Genomic DNA, 22,750 nt, shown 5'->3' on the forward strand with positions numbered 1-22,750 from the left:
TGATGGAGCCCGAGAACTCGACATCAAACAATGTTGTTTGGGATATAAACCTGGGAAAAGCAGAGTGAAATAAAATGGGAAGCCACTGCAAAAGCCAAAACAGTTTATTCCTTCTTCTCTACTTGCAGGAAGTCCTAAATTGAACCTGACAAGTCTGAATTCAAGGACATCCCAGGACAGCCACACAGGGAATATTTTGTAGCTGGGAAGGGAGAACTAAGTGCCAAAAAAATTTCCAGAGTACACACAACTGCTGGAGAGCAGGATCATTTTCCATGTAAAACAAAGCTCATGAGGATGCCATGAGTAAGGAACCAGAACAAAAACCCAGACACAAATAAGGGGGAGGACTGAATCCATGAGCAGCCTCCATGCCTATTCTGGATCAGCTCATTGCTCCAAATTCCTCTGTTGTTTTTCCCAGCTACAGCAATTCCCCACCCAACAGGTCTACAAAATATGGGCAAGGAACAAGGAGAGTAAGGATGAAGACAAACAGAACTGAGTAACCCAGTCCCTTCCCAAGGGATCCAATCAGGAACCCTGTCATGTTACAAAATTCCCAACTCTTATGTCCCATTTTTATATTTCTTCAACACACCTGGCACTTTTCTGGGCATGCAGAATGACACATGTCCAGAAGATTTGTTATTGTGGGAGGGTTTAAAAACCAAACACAAAGGAAAAGTGTATGGCAGTTGCTCAGTTCTAGAACAAACTCTGCCAAATCAGGAGTTTTCCATGGATCTCAGGAAGAAGGGGTGGTGCTGATTTGCTTTAGTTTTGGGTGACAGACACCAACCTTTGTGTAACACCTGGACTACAAATGCAACAAAGAAAGAAATGTGAAAACCCCACCTCAAACCCCATGCTGTGAGTTTTTAGAGCACGTCAGCCTGTTTGGATCCTCACCAAACAGAGCTCTGCAGACCATAAATTATAGAGGTGCTGTATAAAACACACCCCCCTCCAGCATTCCCTGCAGTCCCAGCCTGTCCCCAGAAGAGCCACAGGTAGCAATCCAACAGCAGGGCAGTGTTTATTTCACATCACACCATGATCCTGAGTGAGCACGACCTCAGCAAACCCAGCTTGTGGCAGGAAGGGAGAAATGAAACCGTTCCACGTGTGAGAAGAGGTGAGTGACCGCAGTGCCAGGCAGGGCATGGCAAACAGAACAAAGCAGAGGTGCCAGCGCTGCCTGGGGCAGCACCAACCAAACAGAAACCCCGAGTCCCCAGCGGCAGCGGCTCCGTTTCCCTGCGTGGAGCCCCAGTGACACCTGGTGGCTGCAGGGACACACTGGGAGCTCCCCCAGGGCTTGCACAGCGCCGCTGCCTCCCGCTAATTAACAGCCCAAATGAACTGCTCAGGAGCCTGCTGCTGCTGCTGGAAGCCCCTGTGACTGTCACACGAGTCAGTGACACCCGAATGCAGAACGTGCTCCACACACAGGCCCCCCCCTTGTCAGTTCAGAGGTTCTGCTCCCAAAGCTGGGGGAAATGGGGATCCTGGACTGCTCTGCTCACAGGCTGTACACTGTGATCTTGATGTCAGTGTTCTCAAACACTTCCTCAAGGATGGCTGACACCTTTTCCCACTGCAGGCCGTCGAGTCCACATCCAATCCTGGAAGATAAAGCACCAAAAGAGCTGTGGGGCCTTGTGCTGTGCCCAACCAGCCCCGGAGCAGCTGCAGTTTGAGGTGGCCCTGCCACAGCTCCTCATGAACCCACAGAACGTGGGGGGAACAAGGAAACAAATGCACAGGGAAATGCAAATTAGATTTGTCAGTTGAACAGAGGAGTTGGATTGAGGTGGATGCTTGAATTCTTATTTTACAGCAGGGGATCATCCCTCAGACATCCTTCTAGAAATTAAACACCCAACATTGGCATCCAGGTGCTGAGCCCCTCACCTGGGCATGGAGATGTCGGTGACTCCATTGTTCAGGCAGTGAGCTTTCATGGCTTCCAAACTCTTCTGCATGCTCTCATACGTGGGCTTGTGAGAAACCTTCTGCTTTGTAATCTGCAGAAAAACAGAAAAGCTCAGCTGTGCCTTGGGCATGACCCCTGCAAACTTCTGTCTGTTATAAATACAAAACACACATTCCCTGATATCCCAAAAGTCCACACCCAGACTTGCCTCTGTGGAAAGAACTGAGCAAAGAACATTTCACAGCTTAAAACACTCTAATGTAGCAGCCAGTTCTGTCCATGTAAAGGTGAAATGCAGATGCACACAACAGCTTGGCTGCTCCTCACAGGCAGTGTTTGAGGACACATCTCTTATTGAGAGGAACATTCCAGAAACTCCCTTCCAGTGCCCAAAGGGAGCCAACAAGACAGAGACTATTTATTTACGAGGGCCTGGAGTGACAGGACAACAGGGATGGCTTCATATTGCCAGAGGGCTGGGTTAGATGGGATATTGGGAAGGAATTGTTCCCTGTGAGGGTGATGAAGCCCTGGCACAGGCTGCCCAGAGCAGCTGTGGCTGTCTCATCCCTGGAGGTGTCCAAGGCCAGGCTGGATGGGATAGGGGAAGGTGGGATAGGGGAAGGTGTCCCTGCTCAGGATGAGATTTAAGGTCCCTTCCCACCCCACCATTCTGTGATTCCCCGATTCCATGAACACGACCAAAACCCCCCCCCAGCTATAAATGTGACAGTTTAGCTCCAGGGAGGTGGCCCAGTGCCACCCCAGCCCTTACCAGGTAGTAAATGTAGCGGTCATCCCTCTGCAGAACTGCCACCTCCCCCGTCTTCTTCTCTAAAGCACAAAAACCAAGGTGTTTTTATAACAACCACACTCCATAACCCCAAACAGCCCCAACACCCTCCCTGCTGGAAATCAGGAGCTCCTTCAGGCACCACTCACTTTGATCCAGGAGCTCCTGGACGCCTCCAAACTTCTTCTTGAAGAGCACGGCGATGCCGGCGCCCATGCGGCAATCCTCGCTGATGCAGTGGGCCAGGGCGTCCGTGCCCGGGCACGAGAACAGGTCCCCCTTGACACACCTGATCTGCAGGGCAGGGCAACAACACCTCCTCAGAGAGCACACAGGGCCCTGGTGACCAGGGAATGGGCAGCAGGAGGGACAGGGTTTGAGTTTGCTGTGCAGGGCGTTAAGGGTTTGAGCTGGCACAGGCTACAAACCCAAGGGAGGGAATTAAAAACCCCACGTGTGGAATTATAAACTCCATAGACAGAACTACAAACCGAATTCACAGCACTACGACCTCAATTCAGAGAATAACAAACCCAATATAGAGAACTGCAAACCCACTACAGAGAATTACAAAGCCACTACAGAGAATTGCACACCCTGTACACAGATTTACAAACCCACTACACCTCCTCAACAAGATCATTTATGAACATCATGTGCCAGCTCAGCAGGTAATCTTACAAAATCAAAGCTTAAAAGGGTAATTATGTGACAGGGAGCACAGCTGGATTAGTGAAACCCCTCCAGCAGCACCAGGCTCGAGGTGCTCAGGCAGGCAGGTGAGCTCTGTGCTGCTGCACAGCACCTGCCCCACTGATATTACACACAAAAAGCACAGGGATTTCAGCACTTTACTCTCAAAAGCTGCAGGATGCAGCCAGTGCCGCGCTGTCAGGGCTGTAATGAGAGGAAAGCCTCTTTGCACAGACAATAATATCCCATGTAACCCATTCCCTACGCACTCTCTCCTGATCCTTGGAGAAGTGGGTGGCCATGGTAACGTGGGGTATGGAGAAGGCTCCTGCGGCTGGAAAGATGAGAGAAAAACAATTATTAGGAACCTCAAGCTAGGCAGTAAGAGTGTGTTAGAGGGGGCGAGGCTGAACCTAATTATATCTGTGACAGCGGGACAACTATGACAGATGCCGGTGCCCCTGACCCGGTCCCGCTGCGCCTACAGCTCCGGCCCGGGAGGAGGCCCTAACCCTGGGTCACCGCACAAGGAGCACCCCCAGGCTGCCTCCCTCCTCCTCATCACCATCATCACCCTCCTCCTCCTCCTTCCCCTCCCACCCCTGAGCGCCACTCGGCCGCCGCACCCGCGGGGCGCACAGCGATCAACCGGGCCGGGCCCACGGCCTGCGCCACGCCGAGCCTGCCCAGCACCGCCCACATCGCTCCGGCCGAGCCGCAAGGGCGGCCCCGCCTCACGGCCACAGCGCACCGCCTCAGCCGGCACGGCGGCTCCGCCTCAGGGGGACATTGGCGGTACCGCCTCAGCCTCAGCGGCTCCGCCTCGCGGCGGAATGGCGGATCCGCCTCGCAGGGGAGTTGGCGGATCGTTCTCAGCCCACACGGCGGTACGGCCGCACACAACACGGCGATATCGCCTCACACAGCATGGGGTATTGCCGCACACAACACGGCGGTATTGCCGCACACAGCATGGGGGTACTGCCGCACACAACATGGCGGCGGGGCGCGCGGGCGGACCCTCTCCACGGTCCCGGCCCAGAACATTCCGGACAGGGGGCGGAACTTAGAGCCGGGCGGGGCCCGCCCCGCGCGCGCGCGCCGCGGCCCCCGCGCAGGCGCAGCTGCGCCGGGCAGGGCGAGGCGCGCGGTTGGGCGGCCGCGGCCGGGCGGGGCCCCGCCCCTCGCCCCCTTTGTCCGCGGTTGGGCGCCATTTTGCGCGGCGGGCGAGTGCGGGCGCTGATTGGGCTTCGGGGCCCCGCGGCGGAGCCAATCAGCGCGGGGCGCGGACCGGGCAGCGCGGCACGGTGAGCGCGAGCGGCCAATATGGAGCCCCCGCGCGCCGGGATTGGCGGGGCCGCGGCCACTCAGGGGCTGAGGGGGGAACCGGGGCCGGGCTCGGTTCGGCCGCGCCGGGGCCGCGGGGCGAGCGGGGCCGCGAGCAGCGGGGTCGGGTACACCGCGGCCGGGCGGGGGGCGCGGGGCCCAGCGAGGCAGCGGGGCCCGGCCTGTTCCCCCGGCGCGCTCCGCCCCGGGAGCCTCCCCCGTCCGGTGCCGGTGTGCGCGGTGCTGCTGCCCTGATGTGTCCGGCGGCTGGGCCGGTGTTTGGGGCAGCCGGGGGCTCGAGCCCACCGGGAGACCCCCGGGCCGGGGCTTCCCGCAGTGCCACAACAGCCCCGGCTCCACATGTCGTGCTCGGTCCGCCCCCGTGTTAAATCCGAAATCCCGCTCCGGTGTGGGCGTGCGGTGTCCCGGGAGCGGTGGATCCCGCGGAACGGAGCTCGTGGACACGGTCCGAGCGATGCTCCGGAGCTCGCGGGCTGTTCGTGGCACTGGTTTGCTCTTGGTGTGGGTTGGTTGTTGAGGAAACTGCTCCTGGTGGAGCTGTACTTATATAAATATAAATTATGTGTGTTTTATATGTATATGTATAAATATTTGTACGTATTTTTGGAGCTATCCTGTGCAGGAGCAGGAGCTTAATGATCCTAATGAGTCCCATACAACTCAGTATATATATATATATATATATATATATATACATATATATATATATATACATATATATATACACTATAAAATATATACATATTTATATATTAGATATATAAAAATATATATTTATATATATTATGTACATAAATGTACATTTGTATATAATATATTTTATCTATTTTTAAATGTAATTATTTATATATATTTGTATATATATATATATATATGTGGTGTCTGTATAAATATCTGCTGCTAGGACTGGAGCACTCCCTGGTTCCCAGAGCATTCCCGGTGTGGAGGAGCTGCCCATGAGCTCACTGGGGGAGGAGCTGCCATCCTCTGCCATTGATTGATCCCTGATCATTAATATTTAACTTGGCTACTCTGTGTTTAACCAAGGGGATGAGATAATCCCTTGAATGGTGAGGATCCAAAACCTCGTCCAGAACTTCAGGCAGCTGCTGCAGAGTGTTGGGATTACAGAGCTGTTAATGTTTTAATTTAAAAAATTTAATTTAAGGCAGAAATGAAGTATCCAGTATGAAATTGAAATGGGAACCTGACAGCAGCATTTTCAGAAAGAATATTTATCTTCTTTTATTCTGGCTGTGAAAAAGTCTCAGGAAATGGGCAAAGGATGGGACTCAAACAGCAGCAGTAACCACAGCAACGGGTACAGAGAGTCTGTGACTTAATCCTGTCAGCATTCCTTGAAAAATGGAGGGAGCCAGAGGTTTTTTGCTTTAGACTTGGAAAATTAAAAGTTCCAGGCTGTGGTTTCGTTCAGCAGTGTAGCAGGAACTTGTTCAGTCGTGGCATAAATCAAACACCTCACTAAAGCAGGAATTCTGCTGCTGTTGGGCCAGTGAGGAGAGAAGCAGTGGCAGGGAAAAGATGTTTTTATTTCAGCACAGTGGTGGTGATGTGTGCAGGGAAAGGGCCAAGGAATGAAGGGCAGCGAGAGGATGGAGATGCTGGGAAATCTGCTTCCCAAAATCCACGAGGGCTGTATTTGAATATAGAAATACTTGTTTAGAGAAGAAATTGTTCCCTGTGAGGGTGAGGAGTTAGGAGCTGAGGCTGCCCCTGGATCCCTGGAAGTGTCCAAGGCCAGGTTGGGATGGTGGAAGGTGTCCCTGCCCGCATCAGGGGGTGGCACTGGATGGTCCTCAATGTCCCTTCTCAGCCAAACCATTGCATGAGAGTAGGAGGAGAGGGAAGAAAAACGAGGAGAGAAACCTTCACACCTTAAGGTTCAATTTCACACCTGAAGGTTTTGCATTTCCTGAGCTTTCCCAGCAGTGCCACTCCCTTGTGTGGGCACCAGGCTGTGCAGACTCACAGAACTGGCGAAATCCATGAAATTTGGGCCAGAACTGAGGTGGTTTTGCTGCTCACTCAGCTTGGATGGGCCTGAAGTGTTTCCTCTGTTTATCGCTGAGATGGAGCAGCAAAAAATCCCTGGGGCAGCTCCTGGTTTGCTTGGCTTGGCAGCTGCTGGGGGACAGTGGGGATTGGATTGCCAGGCCTGGGGACAGTGGGGATTGCCAGGCCTGGGGACAGTGGGCATTGCCAGGCCTGGGGACAGTGGGGCTTGGATTGCCAGGCCTGGGGACAGTGGGGATTGGATTGCCAGGCCTGGGGACAGTGGGGATTGCCAGGCCTGGGGACAGTGGGCATTGCCAGGCCTGGGGACAGTGGGGCTTGGATTGCCAGGCCTGGGGACAGTGGGCATTGCCAGGCCTGGGGACAGTGAGCATTGCCAGGCCTGGGGGCAGTGGGGATTGGATTGCCAGGCCTGGGGACAGTGGGGATTGGATTGCCAGGCCTGGGGACAGTGGGGATGGCCAGGCCTGGGGACAGTGGGCATTGCCAGGCCTGGGGACAGTGGGGATGGCCAGGCCTGGGGACAGTGGGCATTGCCAGGCCTGGGGACAGTGGGCATTGCCAGGCCTGGGGACAGCAGATCACCTGATTTTTGTTGTTCTTGCAGGGCTGAGGCACCATGGAGCAGTACACAGCCAACAGCAGCAGCTCCACGGAGCAGATCGTGGTGCAGGCAGGGCAGATCCAGCAGCAGGTATGGAATGGGGAATGGGGGAGCCCTTTGCACCCCTCAGAGGGAACAATTGGGATAAACCCCAAAGATTTCCTGTAAATCCAAGGAAATGAGGGTTCTGAGCTCCTCCCTGAGGAGAGGTGGTGCCAGAGCCTGAGCTTGGACAGTGGAACCTTCTCAGCTGGGACTGAAAGGGCACCTGGGGACAACATTGGCCTCTGTGGCACTGAGAGATCCAATTTCTTATTTACCTGTGAACAGCACAGGAGCCACGTGGATCCAAACAGCAAACACATCCCAGTTTGGAAAGAGCTTGGTTTCAGTAGAACAATCCTGATTCTCCTGGGTTCCTGTTCACCTGACTTCTGTCACCTGGGCACTGATGGCACCTGCCTGGAAGTCAGAGTAAATGTGGTTTTTAGAATGCACTTACTATATCTTTTAAATTAAATAAAATTTATAAATTTTTATATAACTACAAACCTTTCTATAAAATTAAAATGAAAATGCGGGTATACATGTTACCAAATTTCAGTGTGGCAGGAAGTTTGCAAAATGGTAGTGACATGGGGAAAGTAAAATATAAAAATATAGTAAAACATCTCTGAACATGGAGGAAACAGAATATTAACAGAAACAATCAGTTGTCCACAAGAAAAATTCCCCCAAAGTTGAAATAGATTTTGTTCAAGCCCACAGAGGTTTCCTCCAGCTTTACCAAATGAACATTTGTAGAGATTCTTTGTTTCAGAATAACACATGGAGCAAAAAAACCAGACAGACCAGGAATTCAACCAACCAAGGAGCTTTGGATGAACTCATCCATCCCACAACAAAATTCATGTTTCAGTGTGCAGAACACCAGGGCTGAGTTTAGAGGCCTTACTGATTTTGGCTGCTCAGCTTTCCATATCCAGATGTGGGGATGTGTTTCCAGCTGCTGCTGAATTTTTGTTGCATCTTCTGCTCCAGTTTGAGGAGGTTTGGTGCTTTGCCATGCAAAGGGCTGAGCCACTGGATGATGTTTTCAGGGAGAGCTGCTTTGCTTTGGCCTCAGGAGGGACCAAATCCTTCCACTGGGTTTAGCTGGAGTTGATTTTTTCCAGCCAGAACAAGAATTGCACTTGAGATGAAAACATTTTATATTAAGGATTATCTGAAATACCTGTTCGCAGCAGATAACCAAAGATGTAGTTGGTTTATTGACATTTTCCAGGTGAAAAGGAGATAAAATCAACTCTTGGCTTTCATTTTCAGTACAACTTCTTCAAGCCTGTGTCTGATGTGAAACATTTTGCTAAAATGAGTTGTTTTACCAGGCTGTTGCAGCACTTGGGAGGGAGCTGTCCTTCATCTCCCCATGCTTAACACAGTTACTGGGAGTATTTTGGGACTCTTAGCAAAGAGGCTAAAGATAGAAAAGGATTGAGCTCTGACTGCTCCTGCAGCCTCTCCAGACTGTCCCTCAGGGTCACTGGTGGGCACACACCAACACAGGGGTGGCAGAGATGAGCTCAGACTGCTGCAGGAAGGGTTTGGTTGGGACAAACCAGTGTGTCCAAAATCTGCAACCCTTCACTGTGCCAAAACCTGGGCGGTGAGCAGACTGAAACCCTGAAACTGAGCTTGAAATCCTGCCAAATGACCCATCCTGTTCCCTGTGAGTTGCAATATTGAAGCCTGAAAGTTCAAAACTAAAACCCTGAAACTGAGCTTGAAATCCTGCCAAATTACCTATTCCTGTGAGTTGGAATATTGAAGTCTGAAATTTTAAAACTAAAACTGAGCTTGAAATCCTGCAAAATCACCTGCCCAAAAATCACCTATTCCTGTGAGTTGGAATACTGAAGCCTGAAAGTTCAAAACTAAAACCCTGAAACTGAGCTTGAAATCCTGCAAAATCACCTGCCCAAAATTACCTATTCCTGTGAGTTGGAACACTGAAGCCTGAAACTTTAAAACTAAAACTGAAACTGAGCTTGAAATCCTGCAAAATCACCTGCCCAAAATTACCTATTCCTATGAGTTGGAACACTGAAGCCTGAAACTTTAAAACTGACACTGAGCTTGAAATCCTGCAAAATGACCCATCCTCTTCCCTGTGAGTTGGAATATTGAAGCCTGAAACTTTAAAACTAAAACCCTGAAACTGAGCTTGAAATCCTGCAAAATCACCTGTCCTGTTCCCTGTGAGTGGGAATATTGAACCCTGGCAGTGCAGTTCCAGGGAACTCCATCCTTAGTTTTGCTGAAATTCCCATTCCTCGTGTTCGTGGAGCAGAGTGTGTGATCCCCACCCCCTGTCCCAGCAGTGTGTTGTGCATTTCCATGTTTCAAGCTCTCCCTGTTCCTGTTCCCAGCAGCAGGGAGGTGTCACAGCTGTCCAGCTGCAGACTGAGGCCCAGGTGGCATCGGCCTCAGGCCAGCAAGTCCAGACCCTCCAGGTAGTGGTGACCTCTCTGATTGTGTTTCTGAGCACTGCATGACCCTCCCCAGCAGCACATATCTAATGCTGTGTTTTTCCCAGGGTGCCCAGGAGGAGCAGGGGGATGTGGAGCAGGAATTTCTGCTGGGTGCTGCCTCTGGGGTTTGCATTGGAGCTGTTCCCGTTGGTGCATGGCAGGGATTCTGGGAGGGAATAAAGTTCAGGGAGATTTTTCAAGTTATGAGCAGCAAAATGAGGAAGGAGCAGTTGGGATAAACCCCAAAGATTTCCTGTAATTTCAAGGGAATGAGGGTTCTGAGCTCTTCCCTGAGGAGGGCTCTGCCTTCACTGCATGAGGCACACACAGAGGTGGTGCCAGAGCCTGAGCTTGGACAGTGGAACCTTCTCAGCTGGGGCTGAAAGGGCACCTGGGGACAACATTGGCCTCTGTGGCACTGAGATCCAATTTCTTATTCACCTGTGAACAACACAGGGAAACCCAGGAGCCACCACGTGGATCCAAACAGCAAACACAGCCCAGTTTGGAAAGAGCTTGGTCTCAGGGTGAAGTGTTTCCTGTCTTGCAGCCTCCTTAACTCACCCAGCCTTTCCAGGAGCCCTTTGTAGAGCAGTTGACAAAGCCTGGGCAGCTGTGGCAGTTTTGCACTCAGGATTCTGCTTTTGTTTGGTTTGTAATTCTTCAGAGCAGGGTGGTTCAAGGGGCTGGGATGGCCCTGCCAGCTGCAGAATTAACACAGCATTTTTTATGTTCGGAGTTCAACTCTCAGATGCTGCCTCACTTGGATTGCTGGGTTCACTGGGACCTCTGGTTGTTGTTATGTCCTTCCCACCTTTTATTTTCTCCTAGTTTGCCTTGCTGTGATTCATTAACAAAAAGCCTGGAATGTCTCTTGTTTTCCTTTCTGCTTCTTGGATATTGTGCTGCTGCCTGTGCTTCTCTGTGCTGACCTGAGCATGCTCCTCCCTGTGTGACCCAGCCCAGGGCCTGAGGGCTTTGGATGGGACATGGACAGGCTGAGGGACAGAGTGGGGACCTGCAAACTCCAATTCCCAGGGCAGGATTTGGCTCCTCACCCTCTGGGGTGTGAAACCCAGGAACTCGGTGGCTTTACCACATTGTGATGTTCTTGTTCCTAAACAAATCAGATTTTGTGATCCCCTGAGTTCATCAGACTGATTTTGTATTTAGGCTGTGGAGGTAGAGTATTTTTCAAGATGTGTTTGGGCAATTTGGGGCCATGGCAGGGTGAGGGGGTTCAAACAGAGAGGTTTTCCCCTTGTTTTTGTTTTCTTGGGCCTTTTTCCCAGTGACCAGAGAGATACCAGGTCCAAGAGTCCAGAGATTCTCAGGCCAAAGTTACCTCAGCATCCCAGACTGGTCTGGGTGGGAAGGGACCTTAAAGCTCACCCAGGTCCCACCCCAATACCTTCCCCTATCCCAGTGTGCTCCAAGCCCTGTCCAGCCTGTCCTTGGACACCTCCAGGGATCCAGGGGCAGCCACAGCTGCTCTGAGCAGCCTGTGCCAGGGCCTGCCCACTCTCACACTTTATACTTATATTTATATATTTATATTTATATTTTATATTTTATATTTTATATTTTATATTTATAATTTTATATTTATATTTATAATTTATATTGTCTATCCAATCTAAATCTTTTTTGGGCCCAGAAGTGGCTGCTGCTCATCTTTGACTTTTCCTCCCTGAACTCCATTTTGTGTTGCTCCAGTTACAATTTCCCTCCATAACCATGGAGAGTTTCTTCTCCAGCACAACCCATGCTCCATCCATGTCAGTTTGGAAATGGGAATGTTGTAGGCATAAAACTGAAGAGAGCTGAAGGCACCTCAGAACCTTCCTGTCAGAACAGAGTTCTCTCACTAGGAACCTCAACTGAAAAATCTCAATAGGAACCTCAACTAAAAATCAGTAATTGCAAGGTGAATAATGAAGTTTTTTATCCCACTTTGCTCTTGGGCTGTGCATGAAGGTAGTCCTTGTGGCTGAAAAAATGTGATTTTCATGCTTTATAACAACTAGACTGCAAGAGGAGCAGATAACTCACTAAATCCCTGGAAGGCAGAGCTGGTTTGAAGCAGCTCAGTGCCCGTTCCCCACACACAGGCTGGGCAGGGGTGGGCTCTGGGGCTGTTCTGGTGGGGTTTTCATTGTTATTTTGTTGTTGCAGGTGCAGGGGCAGCCTCTGATGGTGCAGGTGAGCGGGGGGCAGCTCATCACCTCCACGGGCCAGCCCATCATGGTGCAGGCCGTGCCCGGGGGCCAGGGCCAGACCATCATGCAGGTGCCCGTGTCTGGCACACAGGGGCTGCAGCAGGTGAGACACCCTGGGGGCACTGCACGGCTCTGGGGCGCTGCCACTGCCACACAGGGCTCTGCTCAGCACCCCAAAACCAGCCTGGGCTGCTGCTGGGGGGCTCTGGCACGCTGGCAATGAGTGGAAGTCCTTTATGAACTGGTTTTTGTATGGCCTGGTGCAAAGATTTTAGTGCTAAAACACAGCTGGCTTGGTTTGGGGTTTTTCATTGTGGAATGATTTGGGTTGGATGAGACCTTAAAGCTCATCCAGTTGCACCTTCCTGGCATAGGCAGGGACACCTTCCTATGGGGTTTTTCATCATGGAATGATTGGGGTTGGATGAGACCTTAAAACTCATCCAGTTGCACCTTCCTGGCATAGGCAGGGACACCTTCCTATCTGAAAAACTTCCTATGAAAAACTATCCTACCTGAAAAACTTCCTATGGGGTTTTTCATCATGGAATGATTTGGGTTGGATGAGACCTTAAAGCTCATCCAGTTGCACCTTCCTGGCATAGGCAGGGACACCTTCCTATGGGAATAGGGGTACCTGTGATAGGGGTACCTGTCCTGTGGGATACCTGTGATAGGGGTACCTGGCATGTGGGTACCTTCCCACAGAGCAGGATTTTTGTTTGTTGAGCAAAAGCAGGCTGAGGTGGTGCTTGGTAGCTCTGGCACAGTGGGAATGAGTGGAAGTCCTTTATGAACTGTTTTTTATGGCCTGGTGCAAAGATTTTAGTGCTAAAACACAGCTGGCTTGGTTTGGGGTTTTTCATCATGGAATGGTTGGGGTTGGATGAGACTTTAAAGCTCATCCAGTTGCACCTTCCTGGCATGGGCAGGGATACCTTCCTGTGGGAATAGGGGTACCTGGCATGTGGGATGCCTTCCCACAGAGCAGGATTTTTATCTCTTGGGATATTTTATCTGGCCCTTGCAATCTAGTTGGGGATCTGGTGCCTGTTCAATTTATGGCACAGAAAGAGGATTAAAAAAAAAATTATTTAAGAAAGCTTCTTGTGAGTAATTTGTGCTTGAGCCCCTCTAATGTGTGATGGCTGAAGGGGGATTTAAACATCCCTGGTGCACAGGAGGCAGTAGTGAAGGAGGTACAGAAAATGGATTTTTTGGAAGTAATTACTTGTTTAAAAGACAGTTGGTAAATTTAAGGAGGTGGCTGAAGTGTTGCTGAAAAGCAAAGGGAAGAACTGTAACCATGGCATAATGGAAGTGTCCTGATGATTTAGGATGGGATTTAGGAACCCAGCACAGTCCAGGAAGGCAAATGATGTCTTGCTGTTTTGAGAGGTTTATTTAACATTTCCTTTGTTGCAAACCACTGTAATTTGTATGAGGTTCTTCTCAGTCTGGTTGGTGGAGGAAAATCCATAACTATGTTTTTAAACACAAACTTCAAACCATATTCCAGCTCTTCTTTTTTTTTAATCTAAGAATGTTCCACAGTGGTGGAAAGACTCTGCAAAGCTGAGGACAACTTTATAAATCCCAGAAACACTTCTGAGTGCTGGATAATTAACACCCCCCAGATGTCTTAAACCTCAGTCCTCCTCTTCCACCTGCCTGTTTGTTCCCAGTGGATGTGAATAATTGATTTCTCCTGAGTGATTTATTGTGCAAGCAGTGCAGAGCTGCTGGAGCACGGTGACCCAGCTCCCTCTGCCCTGTGTGGCTGTGTCACAGGGAGCAATCCATCCAAACTCCTCATTCTGGAAAAAGAGAAGACTCCCTTGCTTCCTTTTTCTGTGCAACACTAAATCACCCTCAGAGATGACTTGGTCATGCTGAGGCTGAGGAGGGAGAAATCAGAGGCATAGTTAATGTTCCTTTCTGACTCTTTCTTCCACAGATTCAGTTGGTCCAGCCAGGTCAGATTCAGATTCAAGGTGGGCAGGCTGTGCAGGTACAGGGGCAGCAGGGCCAGACCCAGCAGATCATTATACAGCAGCCCCAGACTGCAGTTACTGCTGGCCAGACACAGGTAACTGCACCAGCATGAAAGGCTTTTCTGCAGAGGAACAGGAAGAGAAACTTTTTAACATGTGGTTAAGTAAAAAAAAAAAAAAAAATTTAAAAAAGGAATTATTAATATTGAGGAGAACTTGAGAAATAAGTGTCATGTTTTTGTAGTGTTTCATACATGACTCTGGGGCAGAAAAATCAGATTGCATGTTTTTCTCCATCGTGTTTCTGTATTTTATTGGTTCGTGGTTGTTTTTGTCTCTTTGTTGAATTTTGAAAACATGAAGCATTGCTAATTCCATACTTGGGCCATTGTGTGCAGTAGTCCACAACACCTGGGGTTTCTGCTGATGCTTTTGGTTAGGGGCCAAAAATTAAATTTTGGAGCAGAACAGTTCTTCCTTTCACATCTTCATAGTGAGACAGGAAACTTAGAATTTGGGCTTTTTTCATTATTATTGAACTGTTGGAAAATGCATCCTACATGTGCTTCAGGTGTTTGATCTCCAGGTATTTGCTCTGTGCTCCAGCCTATTTCTTACTGCTGCTAATGAGGCAGCAGAAAGAGACACCTGGAACACCTCAAGCACCATGTGTTCATTCAGGTATTGTAAATACTGTGAAAAAAAAAGGCAATTTGTGACGTTTTTGTGCTCTTTGTTTTGTTCAGACCCAGCAGCAGATTGCAGTGCAAGGCCAGCAGGTTGCCCAGGCTGCTGAGGGCCAGACCATCGTGTACCAGCCTGTGAATGCTGATGGGACCATCCTGCAGCAAGGTAGGAGGGCTGGGAGGAGCCAGGGCACCCCTTGGAGAGGCTTTTGATTTATTGAGGTGTTTGTGTGCTCTGCAGGAATCCACTCCAGGGTTCTTTCCCCAGAAACAGAAAATCTCCTTGTCTCTGGCAAGGCCTGGTGGAATAAAACCCTGAATTTTGCTTTTCCACCTCAGGAGTACATGGTTACTCACAATGAGGTTACAAATGCAAAAACCAGGAATTCTGATGGAATTTAACCTCTCATTGTAGCACTTTCCTGACTCTCTGCATGTTTTGGAAGGATGAATGGGTAAAACACAGAAGTGGGACTAATGCTGTTCCCTTCTTTTTGTGTGCGTGTTTCTGTTTCTTTTTTCTTTCTCTCTCTCTCTCTTTTGGTTTTTATTTTTTTTGTCTTGTTTTTTCCTTTTCTTTTTTTTTTTTCCCTTTCCTTTTGTGTTCTACTTCCTTAAAGTTACAGTCCCTGTTACAGGCATGATCACCATTCCTGCAGCCAGCCTGGCTGGAGCCCAGATTGTCCAAACAGGAGCCAACACCAACACCACCAGCAGTGGCCAGGGGACGGTGACAGTGACACTGCCAGTGGCTGGGAACGTGGTCAATTCAGGGGGAATGGTCATGGTAGGTGTGAAATGCCCACTGCTGCCTCTGGAGGCTGAGCTTTGAGGTGTTTTGTACTCAAATCTAGCAGGATTTTCACAAGGGTAGGGATGGGATAGTGGGAATGGCTGGGTGGGATATTGGGGAGGAATTTCTCCCTGGAGGCCCTGGCACAGGGAGCCCAGAGGAGCTGTGGCTGCTCCATCCCTGCCTGGAGCAGCCTGGGATGGTGGGAGGTGTCCCTGAAGGTTGGAATTGGGGCATCCTTAAGATCCCTTCCAGCCCAAACCATCCTGTGATTCCCTGCTTCTCTGATAACCTCTTGTCTGAGATTGAGATACCATGGTCACTCCTCTCTGTAAGTTCCATTAAACAAATCAAATTTTCAGCTTCAAAGGCCTGGATCCTGCTGTGATCTTATCTCTGGACTTTCTCCCACAGTAGAAACTGAAATCCAAACTGAGCTGTGAGCTGATGAGCAAAGGTTTATGTTTATTCACTTCTGATTTTCTTGAGGATCCCTTAGGATTTGTTTCCATCATTTATAGAGGTTTTTCCTGGCAATTCCTGTTTCTTTGTAGTGTGAGCCTCTTGAATGTTGCTGGTCTCCACTAGATGTCAGCAGCTCTGCAGTGATGCTCTGAAATGAAATAATTGAAATAAAAAATAACCCAAAAGAAAGGGAAGCACCAACCATGTCCTATTTGTTTAATTGTCCAAGAAGCAGCAGCACAAGGAATTGTATTGAAATGTTACCTTTATTGTCACAGACACCTTTTATGAAAAATCCTTTTGCTAGGATTTTTTTTCTCCTGAGAAGCTGAGAGGCCTCAGGAACAAAATGTACCCAATGGTTATCTGCTGCTGTGGGATGCAACAGGTGCATCTGGGATTGGTCTCATGTGGTTGTTTCTAATTAATGGCCAATCACAGCCCAGCTGGCTCGGACTCTCTGGTCAGTCACAAGATTTTATTATCATTCATTCCTTTCAAGCCTTCTGATGAAATCCTTTCTTCTATTCTTTTAGTATAGCTTGAATACAATATCTATCATAAAATAATAAATCAACCTTCTGAAACATGGAGTCAAGATCCTCATCTCTTCCCTCACCTGGGACCCCTGTGAACAGCACCACACTTTATCAGGAAAACCCAGCAGGACTGAGGAGGAATTGTTGGTTTAGATTGGTTTTGCAGAGGTTTAGATTGGTTTTGCAGAGGTTTTTAGATTGGTTTTAGACTGTTTTTGCAGTTTGAGAACACCTTCGTTGCTCCTTTTCATTTAAGCAGCTGCATTACCCGAGCAACGCCCACTTTCTATTTCAATATTGGGCTTTTTAATGCCATTTTTGTGTTCAGTTTGTGCTGAGCTGCAAGCACTAAACCCCCCTGTGTGTACAGATGGTGCCTGGAGCTGGCTCAGTCCCAGCCATCCAGAGGATCCCCTTGCCTGGAGCAGAGATGCTGGAAGAGGAGCCCCTGTACGTCAATGCCAAGCAGTACCACCGCATCCTGAAGAGGAGGCAGGCACGGGCCAAGCTGGAAGCAGAGGGAAAAATCCCCAAAGAGAGAAGGGTGAGAATAAAACTCAGATTTAACACAAGGTTGCTCTGTGACAAAGGCACAGAATCCCACCTGGGCTGGAAAATGAGGGTTGGAATCTTGGTGTTCCTCAGTTTTGCAGTGGTTTTGATGTTGTCGATGAGCTGCATCAGAGTAAATTTTTGAAGTCCCTTGAGGATGATTCTGCTTATTTTGGGTGGTTTTGAGAGTATTTGGAGCTGTGTGTGAGCATGTACTGACTGTCAGCAGAGTGTCTGTGGGGCAGGGGATGGATGGGGACTGGAATTTCCTATGGAAAAGCAGGGACTGGGAATTTCCTCTGGAAAAGCAGTGACTGGGAGGGTTGTGGGGCAGGGGATGGATGGGGACTGGAATTTCCTCTGGAGAGGCAGGGACTGGGAATTTCAGCTAGGAAGGCAGTGACTGGGAATCTGTGGGACAAAAGATGGATAGGGACTGGGAATTTCCTCTGGGAAGGCAGTGACTGGGAATATGTAAGGCAGAGGAACAGATGGGGAGTGGGAATCTTCCCCTGGGGAGGCAGTGACTGGGAGTCTGTGGGGCAGGGGATGGATGGGGACTGGAATTTCCTCTGGAAAAGCAATGACTGGGAATTTTTTCTGAAAAGGCAGTGACTGGGAATCTGTGGGACAAAGGATGGATTTGGGACTGGGAATTTCCTCTGGAAAAGCAATGACTGGGAATTTCCTCTGGAAAAGCAGTGACTGGGAATTTCAGCTAGGAAGGCAGTGACTGGGAATCTGTGGGGCAGGGGATGGATGGGGACTGGAATTTCCTCTGGTAAAGCAGTGACTGGGAATTTCCCCTGGCAAGGCAGGGGCTGTGGGAGGGTTGTGGGGCAGAGGATGGGTGGATGGGGACTGGGAATTTCCAGGAATGCTCCTGGATTTCTGCTCTCCTCCCTGCAGAAATACCTGCACGAGTCGCGGCACCGGCACGCCATGGCCAGGAAACGGGGAGAGGGGGGCCGCTTCTTCTCCCCCAAGGAAAAGGACAGCCCTCACATGCAGGTGAGTGGGCTCTGGGGCACATCCCCTCCCAGCCCTTCAGGACACACTCCAGAAGTGTCTCTGTGCTGCTTGGTTTGGGTTTTGGGGCTTGGCTGCTTGTCCCTCCCTGCCTCTGAATTGTTCGTCTGCTGCCCCTTGGCCCTGCCTGCCTTTAGATTTATTCCAAGCGTAAAATAAATAAAAGCTGGGAATAAAACCTCCTGTCACTGCTTGTGGAGAGCAAGGGGTGTTTGCCCTGAGGAATTAAATGACAATAATGTAGATGGAAGTGTGTTCACTTTGTAGTTCTTAGGATAAATGCACACAAACATTCTGTGTGTGTAAAACAGCCTTTCTGGTTGGGGACTGGGGTGGTCTTTCAGGACATCAATGAAAGGTAGAGACTCCTTATCTTTACATCTGATGGAAAATTAAAAAATGGGAATATCTGATTCTTGGCTGCAGCTTGATTTGCATAAAAGGTGCAAGGCATTTTTCAAAGGAAGGGACATAATGGAGTAGAATGAACAGGTTCTGTGGTTCCTCAGTGCTCTAGAGCAGTCCTATGCCTTTAGGGAGTGTTTCTTATTTTCAACTAAAATCATTCCTAAATACTGGTCCTAAATAGCAGAAACAACAAATTCCCTGGAGGTAGTCAGGATTTTTGTGGCCTGTAAAACTCAGGAAAAGCAGGACAGAAAAGTTTTGGGGATCGAGGGAAGTGCAGGATTGTCTCCTCCTGATGGTTGTGCGTGGTTCTCTCTGCCTCATGGAAAAATGTGGAATTTCCACCCTTTTGTGTCTGCAGGATCCAACTCAAAGCAACGAAGAAGCAATGACACAGATGATCAGGGTCTCCTAACCCCTGCTTCCAGGGAAAAACACCTGAAGGGAATTCCCACCCCTCCTGCCAGCCTGTCCTGCCTGCCCAGAGTGCCCAGTGAATCCTGGAGGGGGACAATCTCCATGTCACAGCCTGTCCTTTTCCACAGAGCAAGCACCGCGTGTTGAGGACGTGCTTGAGGTTTCAACTCTCCAAACAGAACCTTCCAGAACTCCTCGGTGCCCTCTCCTGATCCAGCACAGGGAATTCAGAGTCCGAGTGCTCATCTCTGCTTTTCCTTCATTTTCCCACCTCAGCCCCTGTGGCTGGTGCAGCTCAGCCCTGTCCAGGGGCAGATCCCAGCTCCTCCAGCCAGCACTGAGTGGCTGCACCACAGGGCTGGGGTTGAGATTTGTTATTCCATCCACTCCTCACCCCTCTGGACTTGGTTTTCCCTGAGCTGGGCATTGCTGTTGCACTTCTGACCCTGGCAGAAACTGAAGGGGATTCTTTTCAATTCCCCCTTGTAAATGTGTAAAGAAGCTCTTCTCTGGGAAAGGTTCAGCCATCCAATCAGTGCTAGAAATAGTCAAGATTACTGCAGGACTCGATGTGTTGTGTCTCTGTTGCGAGTGGGGTGGGAGAGGGAGATGTTGGGGGGGATTATTGGGTCAGTAAATCAGTCTCTGCCTGGGTTTGGATGTTCATTGCCAGTACTTGTGGCTTTGGAAGAAAACTGGATGTGAGTACAGAAAGGATTGAAGCTTTTCAGTGACTCTCTTCCAAAGGATTTTTTTTTTTTTTTTTAATCTTTTTTCCTCACCTGCCAGTGAAGTCCACGGTTCCTCCAAGAGATGTGGAGCCCCCAGTGTAACAGTGGTGCCACTTGGCCGTGCCTGGGATGGAGTTTCTGATGCCTGAATCATTTCTACAGTTCCAGAGTGAGGGATTGTTCAGGACAGCAGCAGCTGGGGCAGCTCAGCCTGAGCTGCCTGAAGGACTCAGCAGATACTGATGAACCTTTCATGCTTTTTATAAATTAAGCTCTTAAAAACAAAACAGAAGTGGCACTTAGCAAAGGAGCAATACTTACATTATTAAAAAATAGGATTTTCCCATGACCTACAGCTGGCTTTGTCTGAGCATCTCCACAGAACAGAGTTTTAATTTAGATTCTAAGCCTGCTCTATTATAATTTGAATTTTGGTGATGGGAGCAGTAGTTAAAAGCATTTAACAGGTGATTTCTCCCCATTGCACTGCTCACCTTGATGAGTTACACAGCTGCTCTGGGGATCATCTGCCTGCTGGAATCCCAGCATCTCCAGGTTTTTTTGTGTCCTGTAGCTCAAACTGGATCACAGCAGTGAAATTTGGGGTTGGGAATGTGCTGGGTGAATGTGAACCTGGCCAGGTGAAGCTGCAGAGTGAGGAAATGCTGCCAAGGATGGGTGAGACTGGGTTCAGTCCAGTGAATGCTGAATTCCAGTGACAAGGAAATGCAGCTTGGAAATGACATTTCCTCCCTCCCATCTTTTCCCATTTGCTGGAAGCTTATGGCTAAAGACAAAAGTGGAGGAGACAAACCAAGAGGATACAAAAGAACAGAGCCTGGAAAATTCTGTTTCCTTTGGATGAAATAAAAATACTAAACCTGAGAGGGAGGAGGAATGTTGGATCCTTGCTGTGAGCAGGCAGTCCTGGAGGAAGAGGGAGCCTGTTCAGGTGGAGGGACAAGGAGGAGCTGCAGAGGGGTTTGGGATTGGATCTCTAAGAGCAGCTGAGCTCCTTGCTGTGATCCTGCTGGGATTGGATCTCTGAGGGCAGCTCAGCTCCTTGCTGTGATCCTGCTGGGATTGGATCTCTGAGGGCAGCTCAGCTCCTTGCTGTGATCCTGGTGGGATTGGATCTCTGAGGGCAGCTCAGCTCCTTGCTGTGATCCCGGTGGGATTGGATCTCTGAGGGCAGCTCAGCTCCTTGCTGTGATCCCGGTGGGATTGGATCTCTCTAAAAGAGGCTCAGTTCCTTGCTGTGATCCTGCTGGGATTGGATCTCTGAGGGCAGCTCAGCTCCTTGCTGTGATCCTGGTGGGGTTGGATCTCTAAAAGAGGCTCAGTTCCTTGCTGTGATCCTGCTGGGATTGGATCTATAAAAAAGGCTCAGCTCCTTGCTGTGATCCTGCTGGGATTGGATCTATAAAAAAGGCTCAGCTCCTTGCTGTGATCCCGGCTCCTGTCCCTCCCCACACACTCAGGGACACTCGGGGACACCTGCAGCTGCAGGAGGAGCTGCCCTGGCTCCTGCCAGGCCAATCCATCTCCTTCCTTTCAGTTTCTGTCCCAGGTTAGATGAGTCACCTGACACTCTGCTCACAGCTCTTAATTGGGATTTATTTCTAATAATTCCAAGGGCATTTTTAACATCGATGGCATCCTCAGGGCCTCTGGTTGCTTCTGCCTTAAATCCTTGTCCAGTTCCAGCGCTGGTTTTGCTCAGCTGGCACCCGAAACTCACCCAGCATTTCCTGGGCTCTCCCCCATGCCAGGAATGTGCAGCACTCCTTAAGGGATTTTAGTTGAATTTGCAGCATTACTGTAAATTTTTCTTTTTTTTTTGGAGCATCTGTATATTTGGTTGGTGGAATATTTTCGTGCTGGAGTCAGACCCTCTCTGTGATGTTTTTTGCTCTTCAGTTGATGGTAAATCTCTGTCCTGAAACACCTTTTTGAGAGCTGGAAATTCAGGAAGCAAGATTATTGCTCTGACATAGATTTTGTTTCATTTTTTTAAAATAAATAATTTACTTTTTCTTAAAGAACTTGCGAACTTTTTCCCAATATCCCTTCATATCTAGGTTCTCTGATCTGCTGTTGTAGGTTGTGTGTGAAGAAATAAAGATTTGTGTTCTAGAAAGTCTTATTGTTAATATTTTAAATAGTGATGTGAAAGCCCAAGTGCTCCTATCATATTTTTTTCCTTTGTTTTGTGTTCTGTGTATCACTGCTGAAAGTTGTGTTTATTTGGTGAGGTTGGAGCCAGCAGCCAACACCACGGTACCAAAAACATCTGCTTTCTTTTGCAGGCAAATCTGTGAAAACTGGAGACGTGTCCAGTTCAAACCTCCCTAGTAATTAAATTATAATTCTTTGTAGATTGGCTACACTTGAGCAAAAACTTCACTTTAGGGGTGAGGATGAATGAAGAGGCTTGGGGAGAAATGTGTTTGATTGACCCGGAGCAGTGAAGCATCAAACCCATCAAAACCCAGATTTATAGGAGTGTAAAGATCAGGATTTGGAAGAAAATGGTCCTCAAGTGATGCTAAATGCATGTTAAAAAGAGGGGAAAAATCAACTTTTCTTTGTGAAGGGGCGTGGGAGGGTCCTGAGCTTAACGTAACGTCAGGCAAAGTTTGTACATAGTTCAAAGTTTTTAATTTTTTTTATATGATGCATTTTTTCAAGTGTATTTTGGTCTTTAATAGATGCAATTGTAAGTACTGTGTACACTCTCCAGCTAATAAAATTTATAAACTGAGGAGTTTTTGCTGTGTGTTGGGAATTTCGTGATGGGCCGGGGGAGGGCAGCACAAACTTCCACATCAACATTTCACCATCTCAAAACCCCCAGAGCACAAAGCTGGCAGTCATGAACTCGAATTGGTCAATACAGTGATGATGACACACAAAAAATAACCCTAATGCAAACAAACAAACAAAAAAAAAAAAAAAAGAAGGAAATGACAGCAT

General features: G+C 49.0%; 2 protein-coding genes across 15 annotated transcripts; one reads left to right on the forward strand and one right to left on the reverse strand.

Moving 5' to 3' along the window:
• Window positions 1-86: 86 nt before the first annotated feature.
• On the reverse strand, window positions 87-4,153 carry OARD1 (O-acyl-ADP-ribose deacylase 1). 2 transcript variants are annotated; one of them, XM_066565086.1, is made up of 6 exons: window positions 4,052-4,153; window positions 3,695-3,759; window positions 2,882-3,026; window positions 2,715-2,773; window positions 1,918-2,030; window positions 87-1,628 (listed from the first exon to the last, which is right to left on the reverse strand). In XM_066565086.1, exons 1-6 carry the CDS (start codon window positions 4,125-4,127, stop codon window positions 1,526-1,528), a joined length of 561 nt encoding a protein of 186 aa, XP_066421183.1. In that variant the 5' UTR covers window positions 4,128-4,153; the 3' UTR covers window positions 87-1,525. The 2 variants fall into 2 exon arrangements, with proteins under 2 accessions (XP_066421183.1, XP_066421184.1); XM_066565087.1 differs by lacking the exon at window positions 4,052-4,153 and adding an exon at window positions 4,026-4,044.
• Window positions 4,154-4,258: 105 nt separating this feature from the next.
• NFYA (nuclear transcription factor Y subunit alpha) lies at window positions 4,259-22,538 on the forward strand. 13 transcript variants are annotated; one of them, XR_010784989.1, is made up of 11 exons: window positions 4,631-4,732; window positions 7,414-7,500; window positions 9,840-9,926; window positions 12,117-12,263; window positions 14,118-14,249; window positions 14,901-15,006; window positions 15,461-15,627; window positions 17,008-17,181; window positions 18,099-18,200; window positions 18,988-21,064; window positions 21,206-22,538. XR_010784989.1 is itself a non-coding variant. In XM_066565076.1 (10 exons), the coding sequence occupies exons 2-10, from the start codon at window positions 7,426-7,428 to the stop codon at window positions 19,039-19,041; spliced, it is 1,044 nt and encodes a 347-aa protein (XP_066421173.1). In that variant the 5' UTR covers window positions 4,259-4,312; window positions 7,414-7,425; the 3' UTR covers window positions 19,042-22,538. The 13 variants fall into 13 exon arrangements, 12 of the variants coding, with proteins under 12 accessions (XP_066421173.1, XP_066421178.1, XP_066421169.1 ...); XM_066565076.1 differs by lacking the exon at window positions 4,631-4,732 and adding an exon at window positions 4,259-4,312 and having other exon boundaries at window positions 18,988-22,538; XM_066565072.1 differs by having other exon boundaries at window positions 18,988-22,538.
• Window positions 22,539-22,750: the final 212 nt, after the last annotated feature.

The sequence above is a fragment of the Molothrus aeneus genome, chromosome 24 (genome assembly GCF_037042795.1).
Source record: "Molothrus aeneus isolate 106 chromosome 24, BPBGC_Maene_1.0, whole genome shotgun sequence".
NCBI classification, from domain to species: domain Eukaryota; kingdom Metazoa; phylum Chordata; class Aves; order Passeriformes; family Icteridae; genus Molothrus; species Molothrus aeneus.

Bases quoted from the DNA above. Each gene is read 5' to 3' on its own strand.
- NFYA (XM_066565076.1), top strand. From the start codon at position 7,426: ATGGAGCAGTACACAGCCAACAGCAGCAGCTCCACGGAGCAGATCGTG. The intron at 14,250-14,900 runs GTAACTGCACCA...TGTTTTGTTCAG, and splicing joins TTACTGCTGGCCAGACACAG to ACCCAGCAGCAGATTGCAGT. The intron at 15,628-17,007 runs GTAGGTGTGAAA...CTGTGTGTACAG, and splicing joins ATTCAGGGGGAATGGTCATG to ATGGTGCCTGGAGCTGGCTC.
- OARD1 (XM_066565086.1), bottom strand. From the start codon at position 4,127: ATGTGGGCGGTGCTGGGCAGGCTCGGCGTGGCGCAGGCCGTGGGCCCG. The intron at 3,027-3,694 runs GTGCGTAGGGAA...CCTGCCCTGCAG, and splicing joins TCTCCAAGGATCAGGAGAGA to ATCAGGTGTGTCAAGGGGGA. The intron at 1,629-1,917 runs GTGAGGGGCTCA...TTTATCTTCCAG, and splicing joins ACCGACATCTCCATGCCCAG to GATTGGATGTGGACTCGACG.